Source organism: Balaenoptera acutorostrata, chromosome 1, assembly GCF_949987535.1.
Source record: "Balaenoptera acutorostrata chromosome 1, mBalAcu1.1, whole genome shotgun sequence".
NCBI classification, from domain to species: Eukaryota; Metazoa; Chordata; class Mammalia; order Artiodactyla; family Balaenopteridae; genus Balaenoptera; species Balaenoptera acutorostrata.
The window spans coordinates 159,593,031-159,609,760 of record NC_080064.1 but is presented as its reverse complement, the minus strand read 5'-3'; the positions used below and the strand labels follow the sequence as shown (position 1 = coordinate 159,609,760).

Sequence of the window (16,730 nt, the reverse complement as noted above, 5' to 3'; positions counted from 1 at the left end):
TTCGGTTACAAGGATTACAGGTGCTGAAGTAGCCCAGAGCAGGCAGGACCAGAGTTACTGGGGAAGGAATCTGAGGAAGTGAGGCTTGAGGTAAAGCTTTGAACACTTGTCAGGGTTTTGGGTGAAACATGGGTTTTTGAAGAAACATGGGGTGCCTAAGGAGGGAAACGTGTTTATCTTCTAGTACAAGTCCCTCATTGAATAAATTTAAAAAGCCTCAGAGGGTACTGACTTGAAGGCACTAGGCAAGTAAATGGTATAGTTGGCATATAGTTGGCACTGGAATCCAGTTACCTTGACTTTCTATTTAAGGTCTTTATCAGGGACGGTGTGTAAAACACTGAGGGGTGAACTACAAGGCAGTTTCCTTTTGTCACCCTCTCTGATTCATTTCCTCCTTACCCTTTACCCAAGTTGTTTATAAACTGTAGGTTCTTCTGGGTTTTCATTAGGGAATGTTTAGCATCGTAGCCTAAGGATGTCTGAGGTTTTCAAGAACTAAGCGACTTGCTATTTTCAGTGGTTGTGTTTCTCTTTAAAAAAGTTAAATTCAGAAGATATAGTGGCAGTCCTAAAGACTGTAAAGCTATTTAAGAAATGGTCTTTGCTTTTAAGGAGCTTTTTGTTAAGTGTGGAGAATAAGGTGTTTATGTAAATAGCCATACTATATTGCAGAACATAGGTTACCCTTTTTTAAAAAATTTACTTTTTATACAGTAGGTTCTTATTAGTTATCTGTTTTATACATATTAGTGTATATATGGCCAGCCTTAAAGAGTCTTTACTAAGGGCTAAGAACATTTGGAAGAGGGAGTGAATATCTTTGGGGCAGGGGAAGAAAGGTAATCAAGAAAGAACAAAAACAAGCAAACAAAAAAACCAAACCTGTGGAGGATTTGGAGTTTTGAGTGGATATTTAAGCTTGGTAAAATATTGACAGACTGATGTATGAAGATATTGGGAGGAGTGTTTATTAGGAATACGTTTCAGCTAAGACATCAGTGAGATGAGTCCTAAAGATATTTTCCAGCTTGGCGAGGTTGTGGGTACTGTGAATAAGGAGAAGGCCAAGAGATGGGGTTGGTACCATCTACTCCTTGGAGGCTTTTGAATACCCAGCTGAAAAGCTGTGCTTTTTAAGGAAAGTAGGGCAGATCCATTGAAGGGTTTTGACCTGGTAAGTAATTCAATCAGAGCTGTGATTTTTTTAAAAAAAGATTTATCTGACAACAGTGTGTAGTTGAGTCTGCCAATTTGGAGGGCTAGAGTAGATGAGGGATAAAGAAGGTCTGAACTAGAAAATGGAAAGAAAAGACATTGAGAAGGTAGAGTTGACAATTTGAAAATTGACTACATATCATGGTGGTAGTGGTGCTGGTGGTGGTGCTGGTGGTGAGGAAGAGAGTGAAGTGAAAAATGGGAACTATGGTGGTGCTATTCATAAACATTTAAGGACATTTGGAAAAGACAGTTAGCATTGGGTATGTTGAGTGTGAGCCTGTGGTTCAGGAGATGGGTTTGGATTTATGAGAGAGGAGGATTTATTTATCATCTCCTCACAAGGTTTTGACTAGCTCTCCTACAGGTGGGCTAGTCAAAACCTTGTGAGGAGACGATAAGACCCAGGGAGAAAGTGGGAGGGGAAGAAAAGAAAACTGCTGAGGACAGAATCTTGGACAATCATCTATATTTAGGGAATAAGAGGAGGAATAAATGATAATGTATCAACTAACAGTTACATAGTACTTACTATGAGCTAGGCCTATTTTCAAGTGCTTTTCATATGTTTATTCATGTAGAGGTAGAAGAGAATGCAGGTTGGTGTGGTGTCTTCCATAGAAGCAGTTGTAGAGCAGTTGAGGCTAAGAGCTGAGAAAGGGCTACTCTACTCAGTTCATGGGCAACTTAGTTCTTGGGCAACTTGGGGCTCCTTAGCAACTTGAACAGAAGCTGGGTTACAATGATTTTAGGAAGATGTGTGAGATGGACTGGAGGCAAAAGGTTGATCCTTATTTTTAAAAACTTAACTATGGAGAAAAGGTGATAGATAGGCTCATACCTTGAAAGAGAGAGCAGATGGGAAAGATTTTTCTTGTATGATACAGAAGATTCATGTGGGTAAAACTTAGGAAGGAATATTTAGCATTGGAAGGTTAGACAATTTAAAAGAAGGCTGGCTGGATTCAAAAGATATAAATCTCTATGGGAATGACTTGAGTTTTACAGCGAGAAAGTTAATTATTGCAGATATAAAGGAGAAAGGAACAGAAGTGATGTGATTGTGGGAGCATATTAAAGCATATCTGGCCAGATAAAGGAAAGGAATGATAATGTGTTCTTAATGTGGACACTCAAATACTTTTACCTCTGCAACCACTTTCTGAGCCCTTGCTGTGTATTAGGCAGTAGGCACTGGAGGTAAAAGTTAAATAAGAGTTTTTCAAACTTACTTTTACTACAGCTCATAGTAAGAAATGTATTTTCTATCACAATCCGTTATATATACACACACATAACTGTTTCTGAAAATGATACTAATTGTTGTTATGCTCAGTGTCCTCTGATATCTTCTGTTCTGATCTATTAAAAAACTTGTATGGTATGGCTCACTGCATGATTTATCCATTTGTGGTGGATTGGCTCCTAATGTTTGATAAACACTGAAATGAGATACAGCTTTTGCCCTGGATAAATACATAAAACTAGGAGGATAGGGGCATAAACAAATAACTAGGATATGGAACCACAATAAATAGTGGGAATCCACTATATTATCCACTATATTATGGGAATCCAGCTGAAAGAGCAATTAATTCTGCATTGTTGGGGTTGGCGGTAGAATTTGGGGATGACTTTATAGAGCAAGTGCCATTTAACGCAGACAGTAAACATGGAGGAGGATTTTTCCAGAGGGACAAATGGAGAAGGTAATTACCAGTGCAGAGAACAGTAGGGGTAAACATTCTGAGGCATGAACATGTGATGTATATTCTGGAAATGGTTAGCAGTTTACAGCTGGTGCTTAGGGTGGATTATGCAAGGTTCTGTCCCAGGTGCTAATGAGGAGTTAGTCAAAGATAAAATGGAAAATACTGGTTGGGGCCAGATTATTGCTTTTTAAAATTATACTTAGGAGTTCAGCATATTGTTTAACAAGGGAGATTTTTGAGCAGGTAAGTGACATGATGAGATTTGGGGCTTAGAAAGTTGGCTGTAGCAGCTTTGTTAAGGATTGATGAGGGAGGCCAGACTGGAGCCAAGGAAATATAGTAATTATGGTAGCGATGGCATCAGATTGGGGTGTGGTAAGATGAGTTATATAGCCACCTGCAAGTTGCATTTCTCTAAAAAGAAATGCTGCTGATTGTGTCATCACCTGTTAGATTGAGGAAGTGGAATGGAAACTGCTACTCTGTACCTAACTATTACGGTAGGCAGGAATTGGTTGGCAAGTCGAAAATACTTCCACTGGGAGAAAAGGACCACGAAATTTTAGAGTTCATGATAACCAAGTTTTTAAGGAGGTGGATGTTCAGCAATTTAGAGAATAGGTATTATTCCAAGACCTAGAAAGCTAAAAGGCAGTTTGGAGAAAGAGTCCTAACTGGGAAAAAAGGAGGAGGCACCTGAGGGAACTGGTGTGCTTGCACTGGAAGCAGTCTAAACTCAGATTCCAAAAAGGCACGTACAAAAGAAGGGCACGTTGCCGAAGGTGAATACATGAGGGTGGCACTAGCTTTTAAGTATAGTGTCAGGAAAGCTAATGTGACTGAAGGCCAAGATTGTAAAAACGAGGCAACTAGAAAGGGTTTTTAACATTATGTGGAGTGCTAAGAGCAAAGAAGTTTCCTGCTTGTTTGGGCTGGATGGTGTAATACCAAAATTATTCATTCAACACTCAACAAATATCTTTCATGTGCCTACTCTGGGCTTTTATAGTTTATAGGCAAAAGGGAAGTGGAATGCTTAACTTCTTTTTTTAAAAATTTTATTTTATTTATTTTTTTATACAGCAGGTTCTTATTAGTTGTCCATTTTATACATATTAGTGTATACATGTCAATCCCAATCTCCCAATTCATCACACCACCCCCCCGCCCCCCCCCCCCGCCACTTTCCCCCCTTGGTATCCATACGTCTGTTCTCTACATCTGTGTCTCTATTTCTGCCCTGCAAACTGGTTCATCTGTACCATTTTTCTAGGTTCCACATATATGCGTTAATATACAATATTTGTTTTTCTCTTTCTGACTTACTTCACTCTGTATGACAGTCTCTAGGTCCATTCACGTCTCTACAAATGACCCAATTTCATTCCTTTTTATGGCTGAGTAATATTCCATTGTATATATGTACCACATCTTCTTTATCCATTTGTCTGTCGATGGGCATTTAGGTTGCTTCCATGAGGAATGCTTAACTTATTTTTCTTTTGCCTTCTCTGGGGAAAAGGATTTTTGTTTGTTTGTTTGCTTTTGAACAAATAAAGTGATCATTGGTTATTGCCAAGAAGAGTCCTCAATAGGTAGGGATTTTAGGTGGGTCACTTAGCTCACTTCTCTTGGTCGAATTATATTCCTTGGCCTTGAAGGAACTTGCATGTGAAATAATGTCGGTGATCTTTGAGATTTGGGGAGAGAAAAGAAGACATGCTGAAAGAAAGAAGATGGGCAGAATTTTGACTATTTTCAATAAAGGGCAGATGTGTTTTGCAAATCATAGACTAGTGACCTTGAGGTCAAATTTGGGCAAGATTATAGAGGCTTTTTAGTGCAGTTATAGTTAAGAGTAGGGTTTCTTGGTCAGGTTCCAGTTTTGCCAGTTTTTAACTGTCAGCTTGGGGATAACCTTTAATCCTAACTTTCTTTATCTGTGAAATGGCGTATGATAGTACTCAATAGTGAATTGAGAGGATCAAAGAGACAGTATGTAGAAGACCTTAGTTCGGAGTCTGACACATAAGCATTCAGTAAGCGGTAGCTGCTAATGATAAATGCAGGCTTGAGCACTTCAAAGAAATGATAAGCCAGCATGAGTTTAAGTCTAGAAAACTCATTAAAGTTCTTTAAATTCATGCTTTTCAAATTAACATATACAGTACATATTTATCACGACAGTGGAAACAATACAAATATGCATACATAAAAAATTACCTTTTTCCTCCTTTTCAAATGGTAGCTGTCTGGAATTTATCCTTTTATACCTTTTCCTTGCTCATATGAGTATAATTAAATACAATTTGTAAGGGCTTTGTTTTTGCTTTTTTACAGAAATAGAACTTTTTATACACATTTTTTGCAACTTGCTTTCTTCACTTAATGCTACGAGACACTACTCCTACACATTAGGAGATAATAGAACTAATGATTTTTAATGCGTTCATGTAGATACACACTCATGATATCACATTTTAACTTAACTATAAATGCTTTTTTATTTTTTTTATTTTTTGGCTGTGCCGTGCAGCTTGCGGGATCTTAGTTCTCTGATCAGGGATTGAACCTGTGCCCTCTGCCTGGAAACACGGAGTCTTAACCGCTGGACTGCCAGGGAATTCCCTATAAATGCTTTTTTAAAAAAAGTGTTCTTTTTTTCCCTTGCCTCCTCCATCCATTCTGAAATTTATTTTTATATGTGATATGAGAGAGGAATTGTAACTATTTTTTCTTTCAGATGGATAGTCAGTTGTCCATCCCTGTATATTAAGTAAATTCCCACTAAATTTAAATGTCATCTTTATCATATATCAGAAACCTTACAGTACATTTAGATTTTTTTTTTAAATGTTTGTCTTTAATCTGTCTGGAATTGCTTAAAATTTCTTAGTTTTTGGAGAAAGCCATTAAGCTTTCCCACCCCAGAATGTAGATTGTCTTTTCACTTATTCATATTTTACAGCCTTAACTAAGATTTTATAGTTTTCTTCTTCATACATGGCATGTCTTTCTTACTACATTTTTTCCTTAAATAGTTATGTCTGTAGCCATTGTGAATGGAATTTTCCCCTTCATTTTCATTTCTGGATATTAATTGCTAACCCAAAGAAAAGCTGTTAATGTTTGAATGTTTTTCTTGTATCAAACCACCTTGCCTTATTTTCTTATTAATTTGGGTGGTTTTTAAAATTAGAATTTCTGTGTTTTCTAGGTATTCAATGTTATCAGCAAAAGAAATAGTTTTATGTCTTATAGTCAATGTTTAAACCAATTATTTCATTTTCTTATTCCATTGGCTGGAACCTCCAAGAGGAATATTAACTAATAATGGTGATATATCCCTTTCTAGTTGCTGATACTAATTGAAATGGTTTTAACATTTCACCTTTTAGAATGATAATGTTGTGTTTTTGGTTAATAGTTTTTATCATTTATTGTAGTCTTCTGTCAGATGTGGCTGTTATTAGAATGAGCTATTGCGTTTTCGCAAATTTTTTTTTTCAGCATCTACTCATAGGATTGTATGGCTCTTAAATATTCTTGTCCAAGGATATATTGAATACATTAGAGTGCATTGTGCTATTGTTTGTTCCTTTGGAACGAGTTTGGAGTAGGCCTGTTTTTTTTTTCCCCTTGCTATTCCATTATGCTTTCTTACATGGTAGAATAATAAACTCCAGATTTTTTGTGTTTAGAATTTGGTTATACTTATATACACTGCTAGAAATTACTTTTCATTTCTGCAGAATCTAGAGGTGAAATACCCTGTACTATTTATGTTCTTGTTTTGTTTGTTTTTTTTTTAAAGAATCAATTTAATTTATTTATTTATTTTTGGTTGCATTGGGTCTTTGTTGCTGCGCGTGGGCTTTCTCTAGTTGCGGAGAGCGGGGGCTACTCTTTGTTGCGGTGCGCGGGCTTCTCATTGCTGTGGCTTCTCTTGTTGCAGAGAACGGGCTCCAGGCGTGCAGGCTTCAGTAGTTGTGCCACACGGGCTCAGTAGTTGTGGCTCGTGGGCTCTAGAGCGCAGGCTCAGTAGGTTGTGGCACACAGGCATAGTTGCTCCACGGCATGTGGGATCTTCCTGCACCAGGGATCGAACCCATGTCCCCTGCATTGGCAGGCAGATTCTTAACCACTGTGCCACTAGGGAAGTCCCACTACTTATTTTCTTAAGTGAAAGAGGCTCTTGTTTTCTTTTTGTATCATCTTATCAGGTTTTGGTATCAGCTATGTTGGCTTTATAAAACACTAATACATATTTTTTTCTGCTCAGAAATAGCTTGAATAACATAGTAATTATCTGTACCTTGAGATTTAGGAGAAATTGCTCATAAAACCATATGGGCCTACTGTCCTTTTTTTTATAATTAAACATTTAAAAAATTTTTAATGGTAGGTCTTTAACAACCTTTCAATGTGTTCTTTTCTCATTGACCCAGTCAAGGAATTTTCTTCTGTAATCAGTTTTGGAAATGTGTCATTCATGTTTTTTGAATTATCAAGTGTATTATGAAGTTAAATCTGACCAGGGTTTATTTCTCTTCGGCAGCTACATTTGGGCATCTTTTTTCCCCCTTTCCTGGTCTTTAGAAGCAAGCCTAAGAATCTAATTGTAACAAAATGTTAAATGTTAGATGATGGGTGGTTAGATGGTGGGAGGATAGAGAATATAAAAGTGGCCTTGAGCATCTAGGGGAGGTGGCCTTGTGCTACCATAACCCTACTTGACAGCATTCTTGCTCAGGCTCTTCAACCAAAGTGGCTCAGACGAGCTTAGTCTTTTTTATACACACTTTTTCTTTGTGTTCCTTTAAACTCCTTATTATAATCCTGTTAACTAGGATGACTCTCAAAAAAAGGGGAAAAAAACCAACAACACCTAAAACATAAAGGAAAAATACAAAATCAGGGGTAATCTGTGTTGAAGGGTAATCATACATTAAAATGGTCCCAGGATTCTGGATTCTCTCAGAATCTTTTTGTTGTTGTTGCTTTTTTGGCCACACTGTGCAGCATGCCGGATCTCAGTTCCCTGAACAGGGATTGAACCTGTGCCCTCTTCAGTGGAAGCTCGGAGTCCTAACCACTGGACTGCCAGGGAATTCCTCTCAGAATTTTAAATATGGCTTTCCCATCTCTGAACACAGCAAGTCATACTCTGCTCCTTCCTGAGTACTTCATATTTTTAGGTTGTGTTTTTTTGTTTTGTTTTTAATTTTTTAATGAATACTCCTTTTTTCTCTCAATCATGTGAATATAGATCTATATTATTGCTTTGGAAATATATATAAGATATTTTGTTAATACATATATTACATATAATACATATAATATGTGTAGTATTTTATTTAAAAAACAAACCTTAAATATGTTAATGGTTGTGTAAGCATATAGAAATATATGGAAGCTTTTACCTGAGTGAGTGGGTTGCAGGGAGGAAACTATCATTTTTTAATTACACATATCTGTATTACCTACATGTATTACTTTAGTAATTTTAAAAAGGTTCTTTCAGAATAACCTGTCTTAATCTGGTTTCAGCTTTTCATTTCATTCTTGTCTTTAGTATTTGAATGCAATCAGACACTGAAGTCTGGTGCACATTAGAGAAACCAAGATAATTGCCTTTTGCGGGGGGCAATTATTCACCTTTATTTTCATCTTTCTTTTAGTTTTCTTAGCTTTAGGGCCTGTATTTCTTCTGATTAGTTTTAATGTTTTCACTGTTTTGATTTCTATTAATTTTTATAAAACACAAAATGTAATAAAACTGGTTTTCAGACTTTTTTTTTAAATCAAGTGTCTTTTTTAAAAAAATGGAAGTACAATTGATTTACAGTATTATATTAGTTTCAGGTGTATGACATAGTGATTCAATATTTTTGTAGATTATACTCCATTTAAAGTTAGTATAAAGTATTGGCTATATTCCCCATGCTGTACAGTATATCCTTATAGCTTATTTTATACATAGTAGTTTGTACCTCTTAATACTCTATCCCTATATTGCCCCTCCCCCTCCCCTTTCTCCACTGGTAACCATGATTTTGTTCTCTATATCTGTGAACCTATTTCAGTTTTGTTATATTCTTTCATTTGTTTTATTTTTTAGATTCCACATGTAAGTGGTGACATATAATATTTGTCTTTCTCTGACTTATTTCACTAAGTATAATACCCTCCAGATTGATCCATGTTGTTGCAAATGGCAAAATTTTATTCTTTTTTATGGCTGAGAAATATTTTATTATCTATATAAATATTCATAGCTATATAAATATTCATATATATACACATACTCTGCATCTTCCTTACCCATTCATCTGTTGATAGACACTTAGGTTGCTTCCATATCTTGGCTCTTGTAAATAATGCTGCTATGAACATTAAGGTGCATGTATCTTTTTGAGTTAGTATTTTCATTTTCTTCGAATATATACTCAGGAGTGGAATTGCTGGATCATATGGTAAAAAACTAAAAATAGTGAACTTATTTTTTAGATGAAATCTTATTTGGATGTCCTAAATGTAAAACAGCTTCCTTGGATCTGTAGTTCTCAGAGTATAGTTTAAATATCATGCTAATAAAATGTTTAGATAATAACATAAGTAAATACTGATAAAGATGTTGCTACTGCATTAAACTTCTAAACATTAAACTTCTGACAAGCAGGCAGTATCATGCTATAGCTCAAAATGTTTATCACTAATGTACAAATACCAAATTTAATATAGGAAAAGTATTCAGGGATGTCTGTACCAAAATGTTATTTGCTTAAGAAATTAATACAGAGAATTGTGTGTTTAACCAACTACCAGATTATGTTACAGCCTAAATGCTATTATTAGGAAGGGAACCCTGTTGGTTGGCTGTTCTTAATAAAGGTTTTAAGAGAGTAGTTGGGATTTAAGATAAGTTAACTGATTTGATTTTTTAAAGTTTGTTACATAAAAATAACCGTAAAAACACCCCGTTACATGTTTACATTAATAACATTTTTATGAAAAATAACTTTTCTAAAACAAAACTTATATAGTGAGAAGAGTGGCATTGTTTTGCATTTTTACAAATCTCTTTAATGTTTGCCTAAATATCAATAGAAGTTGGCTGGATTCTGCGTTCATACTGTTTCAGTATCACAGCTCGTATAGCCTCAGGAGAACTCATCTGTAAACTTGTGGAATAATGAGAGTAAAAAGGCACATACCATCTTGGTGTGATAATGAAAATAGGTGTGACCTCATGGAGTCCCTGAAAGGGTGCCAGTTCTTCATCCACACTTTGCAAGCCACTACTGTACACTGTTTGTGAGCTGTAGTTGTGAGCTGTAGGATTCCTGGTATGTTGCACATGTTCCATCAATTCTCTTTCTTTGCTTTGTTGCAGAGTCCTTTGGGCAGAATTATCCAGAGGTAAGAGTATTGTATTGTGATTTTAGAAAATGGTAACTCCCTAGCTTTTATGTTTGAGTGGAAGCTACGTTTTCATCTTTTTAATTTTTTTTCTTGACAATAGAAGCATTAAATATTGATGATCCTTTGCTATAAAAGGGAACTAAATGTTTAATTTTGAGCAGGGGTGGAAGTAGATAGGCAATGTTGGCTGGAAATTTCAACATAATGTTGTAAATCTTACAGTTCATTTCCCTTTAAATTAAAAAAATACTTTTGATTGAAGCATTTTTCACAAACAGTACTATCACCTTCATGTAAATTATTTTTCTGTGTGCTTTTATAGTTTTGATAAGTGTTTTTGCATAGTAATAATATGTATGCTATAAGTGTGCTTTACATGTAAAAATATTTTGTAATACTTGGAGTGTGTTTAGTGTAGTCATGATTATTTTAAATGGCTTGATATTAATATAAATTTATTTGACTTTCCTCATGTTACACAGGGGTTTTGTTTTATTTTTCTTGGAATAAATTTCAAGAACTATGATTACTTGATCAATAAGATGACTCTTTTAGTGAATCCTGTTTTATTTTGCCTAATTGCCTTCCGGAGAATTTGTACGAAGTTATAGTAGTAATGTAAGGGATTGGTCACATCTGTTTCTAAAAATTCTCTGTTAGCTTTTATAAATATTTCTCCATTTTGGCTAGTTTAATAGATATGAGAACACACATAGAGATTATTTTGGTATACATCATAATTTAAATTCAAGAGAATTATCATAGATGTTAGAGAAACTTTAAGAAAGAATTTGGATACCTGGGTGTTATTGTCTATATACTTATGTTCATTTTAATCTTTAGGAAGCTGATGGAACTTTGGATTGTATCAGCATGGCCCTGACTTGCACCTTTAACAGGTGGGGCACACTGCTTGCAGTTGGCTGTAATGATGGCCGAATTGTCATCTGGGATTTCTTGACAAGAGGCATTGCTAAAATAATTAGTGCACACATTCATCCAGTCTGTTCCTTATGGTAAGGAATTTTAAAGTTAATGTATTAAATATGAATTAAATTGGGGGGATGAACGGTGACTGTCTAGTTTCCAGTCTCATTGGATACTTTTCTTTTTTTTAATTTTTTTAATTTATTAATTTATTTATGGCTGTGTTGGGTCTTCATTGCTGCACGTGGGCTTTCTCTAGTTGTGACGAGCGGGGGCTACTCTTCATTGCGGTATGTGGGCTTCTCATCGCAGTGACTTCTCTCGTTGTGGAGCACGGGCTCTAGGCGTGCAGGCTCAGTAGCTGTGGCGACGGGCTTAGTTGCTCCGCGGCATGTGGGATCTTCCCGGACCAGGGCTTAAACCTGTGTCCCCTGCATTGGCAGGTGGATTCTTAACCACTGCGCCACCAGGGAAGCCCTCATTAGATAAATTTTAATATTTAGAGTTTTAAATATACAGCCATTACTAACATAATTTCTCATAGCTTATGGAGACCTTGAATCCATGCTGCTTTCAGCACCTTTGGGGGGAGAAATTCATTGTAATATGGATCTGTATCAGGCTCTGTCTGAGAATAGTTCAGTACTGAAATGAGACATTTACAGATTGCAGCTGTAGTATATTTGTGATATTGACCTTTCATTTAGAATAAAAAAATCTTGGTTAGGAGGGCAGCTTGGAAGTCAAAGTGTCCAGCCTTGCCCATCTTCTTGAATTACAGTAGTTTTAGTGATCACAAACATGCCTGTTCCTTCACTGAATTGTAGTTATTAAGGCTTTCCATCAAATATATTGAGCTGAAATCGGGTATTATATAAATCCCATTGATTTCATTCTTATTCTCAGGGACGTCTGTTTCAGAAAATTTTATTTTGGGGCAGCACTTCTTTTGAATGAACTTGGGACCAAAAACACCTAATCAGATCTAGATTTATTAAACTAACATATTTCCTTTTGTCGAAATATAAGCAGCAGTGGTATTATAAAGCACTGGAATGAGAGGAGGCCTGAATCCCAGTCTAGGTTTGGCCATTGGATTGGGAGGAGGCCTGAAACCCAGTCTAGCTTTGGCCACTAATGAACTGGCGGCTTTGGCCAAAACGTTTCTCTAATATGCAAAATGAGAGAACTGGCCTGTATGATTTCTTAGGTTCTTTCCAGTTCCTTTGCATTTTATTTATTTTTTTATTGTTGTGCTCTTGCAATAAAGATTTAAGTAGATACATACATTTTTATCAGCTTTATTAAGAAACATATAATTCACATGCTGTAAAATCCACCCAATTAAAATGTACATTTCATTGTTTTTTATATATTCAGAGTTGTACAACGATCATCACAATCTAATTTTAGAACTCCTATCACTAAAAATATACATGTATTTTTATTATAAAATAATAATAATTCAGAAAATTATGGAAAATACAGCAAAGTAGAAGATAGAAGACTATCTCCCATAGTCTTACCACTCTGATATTACTACTGTAAGTATTTTGATTTGTTACTCTATATCATTTTTAAAAAGCATAGGACTTCCCTGGTGGCGCAGTGGTTAAGAATCCACCTGCCAATGCAGGGGACATGGGCTCGAGCCCTGGTCCGGGAAGATCCCACATGCCACAGAGCAGCTAAGCCTGTGTGCCACAGTTACTGAGCCTGCACTCTAGAGCCCATGAGCCAGAACTCCTGAGCCCACGTGCCACAACTACTGAAGCCCGTGCACTTAGAGCCCATGCTCCTCAACAAGAGAAGCCACCACAATGAGAAGCCTGCACACCGCAACGAAGAGTAGCCCCCGCTTGTGCAACTAGAGAGAGCCTGCGCGCAGCAATACCCAACACGGCCCAAAATAAAAAATATAAATAAATTAATTAATTTTAAAAATTAAATAAAAAGCATAGTTTGTAAGTGTGCTATGTTTTATTTTATATTTTGCTCTTTTCCTGTCTAACACTGTGACCAGACATTTTCCTGCTTGTGTAGCCTTTAAAAACTTTTTTTTTTAACGGCTAAATATCTTCTGATAGATAAACCATAATTTACTTAACCATTTTTGTTTCTCTGCTACATAATGTTCAGTCTTTGCACATAAAGATTTTCTCTCATACAATCATTTCTTCAGCAAACATTGAACATGAATTATATACCAGATAACTGCTTTAGGCATTTACGATTAGGGTTAGGGTTAGGGTTTTGGGGACACAAAAACAAGTAAGGAGAAATTCTTGATTGGTAGGGGGAGGTACATGTGCATACAGCTACGTGTACTAAAGCTTTGTAGGTCCTACATAAGAACTATATTTGAGATTTAGTGGAGGCAAAAGTGCAAAGGAGGAAATGATCAATTGTACTGGAGAAGAAGTGTGGTCAGAAAAGCCTTCAAAGATGAGGTATTTTCTAACCTCAAACTTGTAAGATGAGTAGGTGTTTGCCAGTTGTATTCCAAGCAGAAGGTGCTGTACAGGCAAAAGCACATCACCTTGAAACAAGCATGGTAAGATGGGGAACTGCAGGTAGTTCAGATTAGCTGGATTGTGGTATCAGAGATGTGATATGGCAACAGCCAAGGTAAACAGGTCCTCATGGAGCACATTGTGTGCCACACTATGAATTTGAGCTTTATCCTGTAGGTACTGTGAAGCCATTAGAAGATTTTAGGAAGGAAAGTGACACGATGAGCTTTTTATTTTAGAAAGATCTCTAGAACAGCATGTGGGAAAGAGATTGAAGGGGACAGTGAATGAAGCTAGGATTGCAGTGGCCTAGGCTGGAGCTGATGAGGATAGGTGCAGTAGGAATGGAGCTGAATGGTACAGATGTGAGAAATGGTCGAAATAAGAGGTCTTAGGTATTAATTAGATAAGGGGTGTAAGTGAAGTAGAGAAGTTAAGATGATCCTCAGGTTTCCTGCTTGGATGAAGATGTTAAATGTAAGATTTGAGGGTGACAATGCTGAATTTGAGATCACGGTCATGTGTCTCCTGTTGTATTTTATTGCAAGTAGTTGTTTTGTGAGTATCTTCCCTGGAACATGGTAGGTGCTGTGATACATGAACCTTGTCTGCCATTTTACTGCAGCATTATACCTGGTATGTAGTAGGCATGCAGGTACTTGTTGGATGGGTGGGGATATCTTAGTGAAGATGCCCAATAGGCATTTGATCTATGTGTTTTCATTAGTGTAGACTTCCAAAAGTATGTTACTGCTAGGTCATACGGTTTGAACAATGAGAGATTTTCCCCCTCTCCCCCCAACATTTTAAAACTTTTTATCACAAAACTTGATTATTAAGAACTTTAAAACATTCAAACAATATATGAGTATATAGAGTAAAAAACGAAAGCCCTTTGTCTACTCCTTAAGATAAGTAGTATTAGAGTATATGGAATATATCTTTCATCTGTAAGATATATCTGTATCTCTCTCAGCATGTATAAAAATAAACATACACATATACATGTGTATGTTTTTTAAGAAATGGAGACATACTATATATTTTGTTTCTTAGCTTGCTCTTCCACTTAGTATATAGTGGATGTTTTTCTGTGTTGATATATGTGTGTGTGTGTACATATGATATATATAGTATTGCTTAGTATGTATGCATCATAATTATTTAACTGTTCCCTCATTTTTGGTATAAGTATACATGAGAGTTATGATCAGTAGTTATGTGCATTTTGCATTTTTCTTTGATTCAGCCTCATTTAGAATATAACTATTTATTACTTTAATTGTTGTGTAATATTTGAACATGTTAGGGACTAAGAAAATTTCACCAAAGAGAAGTTTTGGGTAGGCATGATAGCTGTCTTCAACTATTAAAGAACTGACATGTGCAAGACAGAAAAATTGACCTAAGGAGAAGAAGCAGGACTAGTAGGTAGTGAACGGGATTTATAGGGAAACAAATGTTACCTTAGAATAGAGATGAGCTCCCAAGCAAAGGTGCCTATGGATGGGATGGACTGTCCAGGAAAGAACTTACCAGTGGGACTGGCCCTGCTTCATCATGCTGTCTCTTCATAGGGATGCTACAGAAGATATTCAGTCACTGGATACGGGCCATAGGTAGAACGAAATGATGTTTAAGACTCCAAGATATTAGACTTAGTAAAGACCTGTCTGTTTTTTGGAAAGAAACAGTATTGTCAGATGTGAGGATGTATGAGAATCCCTAATTTTTGAATTTACGGAATTTGGAATTGAAGAATATATTGTTAGTTTTAATGGGAAAACCCCTCTTAGTTTCACCTCTGATTATAATTTAATTTCTAAAAATAGATTTCCCTCTATTATAACAGAAATACAAGCCTGCTATGAAAGAAAAAGTTATTAAAATGCAGAGGGTTTAAAGGAAAAATGGAATTATAGCTAACATTCTATTTTGTAGTCAGATTGTGCTAAAATGCTTAGGGGAACAGCAGCAGAAGCTGTCCCTTGTTTCTTCCCATTCCCAATATTCCAATAATGTCCCATTCCCAGTGTACTTCCATTCATTTGGTTTGTTTCTCTTGATATTTGTCTTCAGATTTCTAAAGTATTTATGCATATTACTTCTTCTTAGTTTGTTAATTTCAAGAACTTATCCGTGACTTTTTATTACAGTATATGTGAGTTTTATCTCACCCTTTTACCCTCCCATCATCTACTGAAATTGGGTGGACCATTGGCTTTTTTGTTATCAACTCTCAAGTTACAGTATCTGCAGGCATCTTCTTTTTTAGGTTCACATTCTCCAGAAAGATCTTGTAATTGACTGGGAGTGTTCTAGAGGTTGTGGGAGAGAGGCACCGGAGTCCTTTGTATTCAGACCTGAGATTAGTCCCTCCACATTCACTTCCTCAGTTTACTCCTGCCTTCCTCTGCTGTGAGTTACAAGTCTGGGAATACATTTATCTTGTCTCTAATATAATTAATGGTTTTTGAGCGCTTACTGTATTGTACTGAGAGTTTTATATGTATTAAGTCTCTCAAGAGTCTGCAGGTAGATACTATTATTATTTCCATGTTATAAGTGAGAAAATTGAAGCTCAGAAAGGCTGTATAACTTGCCCAAGACCACACAGCTAGAAGGTTGTAATGTCTAGGCTTGAGCATAAATCTGACTTGAGCCTCTGTTCTTAACCATGGAACTGTGTTACATCCTCTTAAGTTCCTCAGTAGCAACTCCTCTTCATTGCAAAATTTGAATAAAGACTGATTTGGGGTTTCTTTTTCTGTTTGTCTCTTCTGTTTTTCATTTCTCTGTTGTCTTTTTTGCCTTCCTGTGGGTTACTTGAACTATTTTTAGAATTCCATTTTGATTTATCTGTGGTATTTTTTATTCTTTTTTTTTTTAATTTATTTATTTTTGGCTGCACTGGGTCTTTGTTGCTGCTCGCAGG

General features: G+C 36.2%; 1 protein-coding gene across 5 annotated transcripts in view; it reads left to right on the top strand.

Annotated features, from left to right (window-relative positions):
* RBBP5 (RB binding protein 5, histone lysine methyltransferase complex subunit) overlaps nucleotides 1-16,730 on the top strand; it is a 33,306-nt gene that overhangs the window by 396 nt on the left and 16,180 nt on the right. For 3 of the 5 annotated variants that reach the window (XM_007182792.2, XM_007182791.2, XM_007182790.2), the window contains exons 2-3: nucleotides 10,327-10,352; nucleotides 11,199-11,371. The exons of 1 other annotated variant lie outside the window; for it this stretch is intronic. In XM_007182792.2, the coding sequence (XP_007182854.1) occupies nucleotides 10,327-10,352; nucleotides 11,199-11,371 (199 nt within the window). The remainder of the gene's footprint in view (nucleotides 1-10,326; nucleotides 10,353-11,198; nucleotides 11,372-16,730) is intronic. One more of the 5 variants, XM_007182793.3, reaches the window with a different exon arrangement.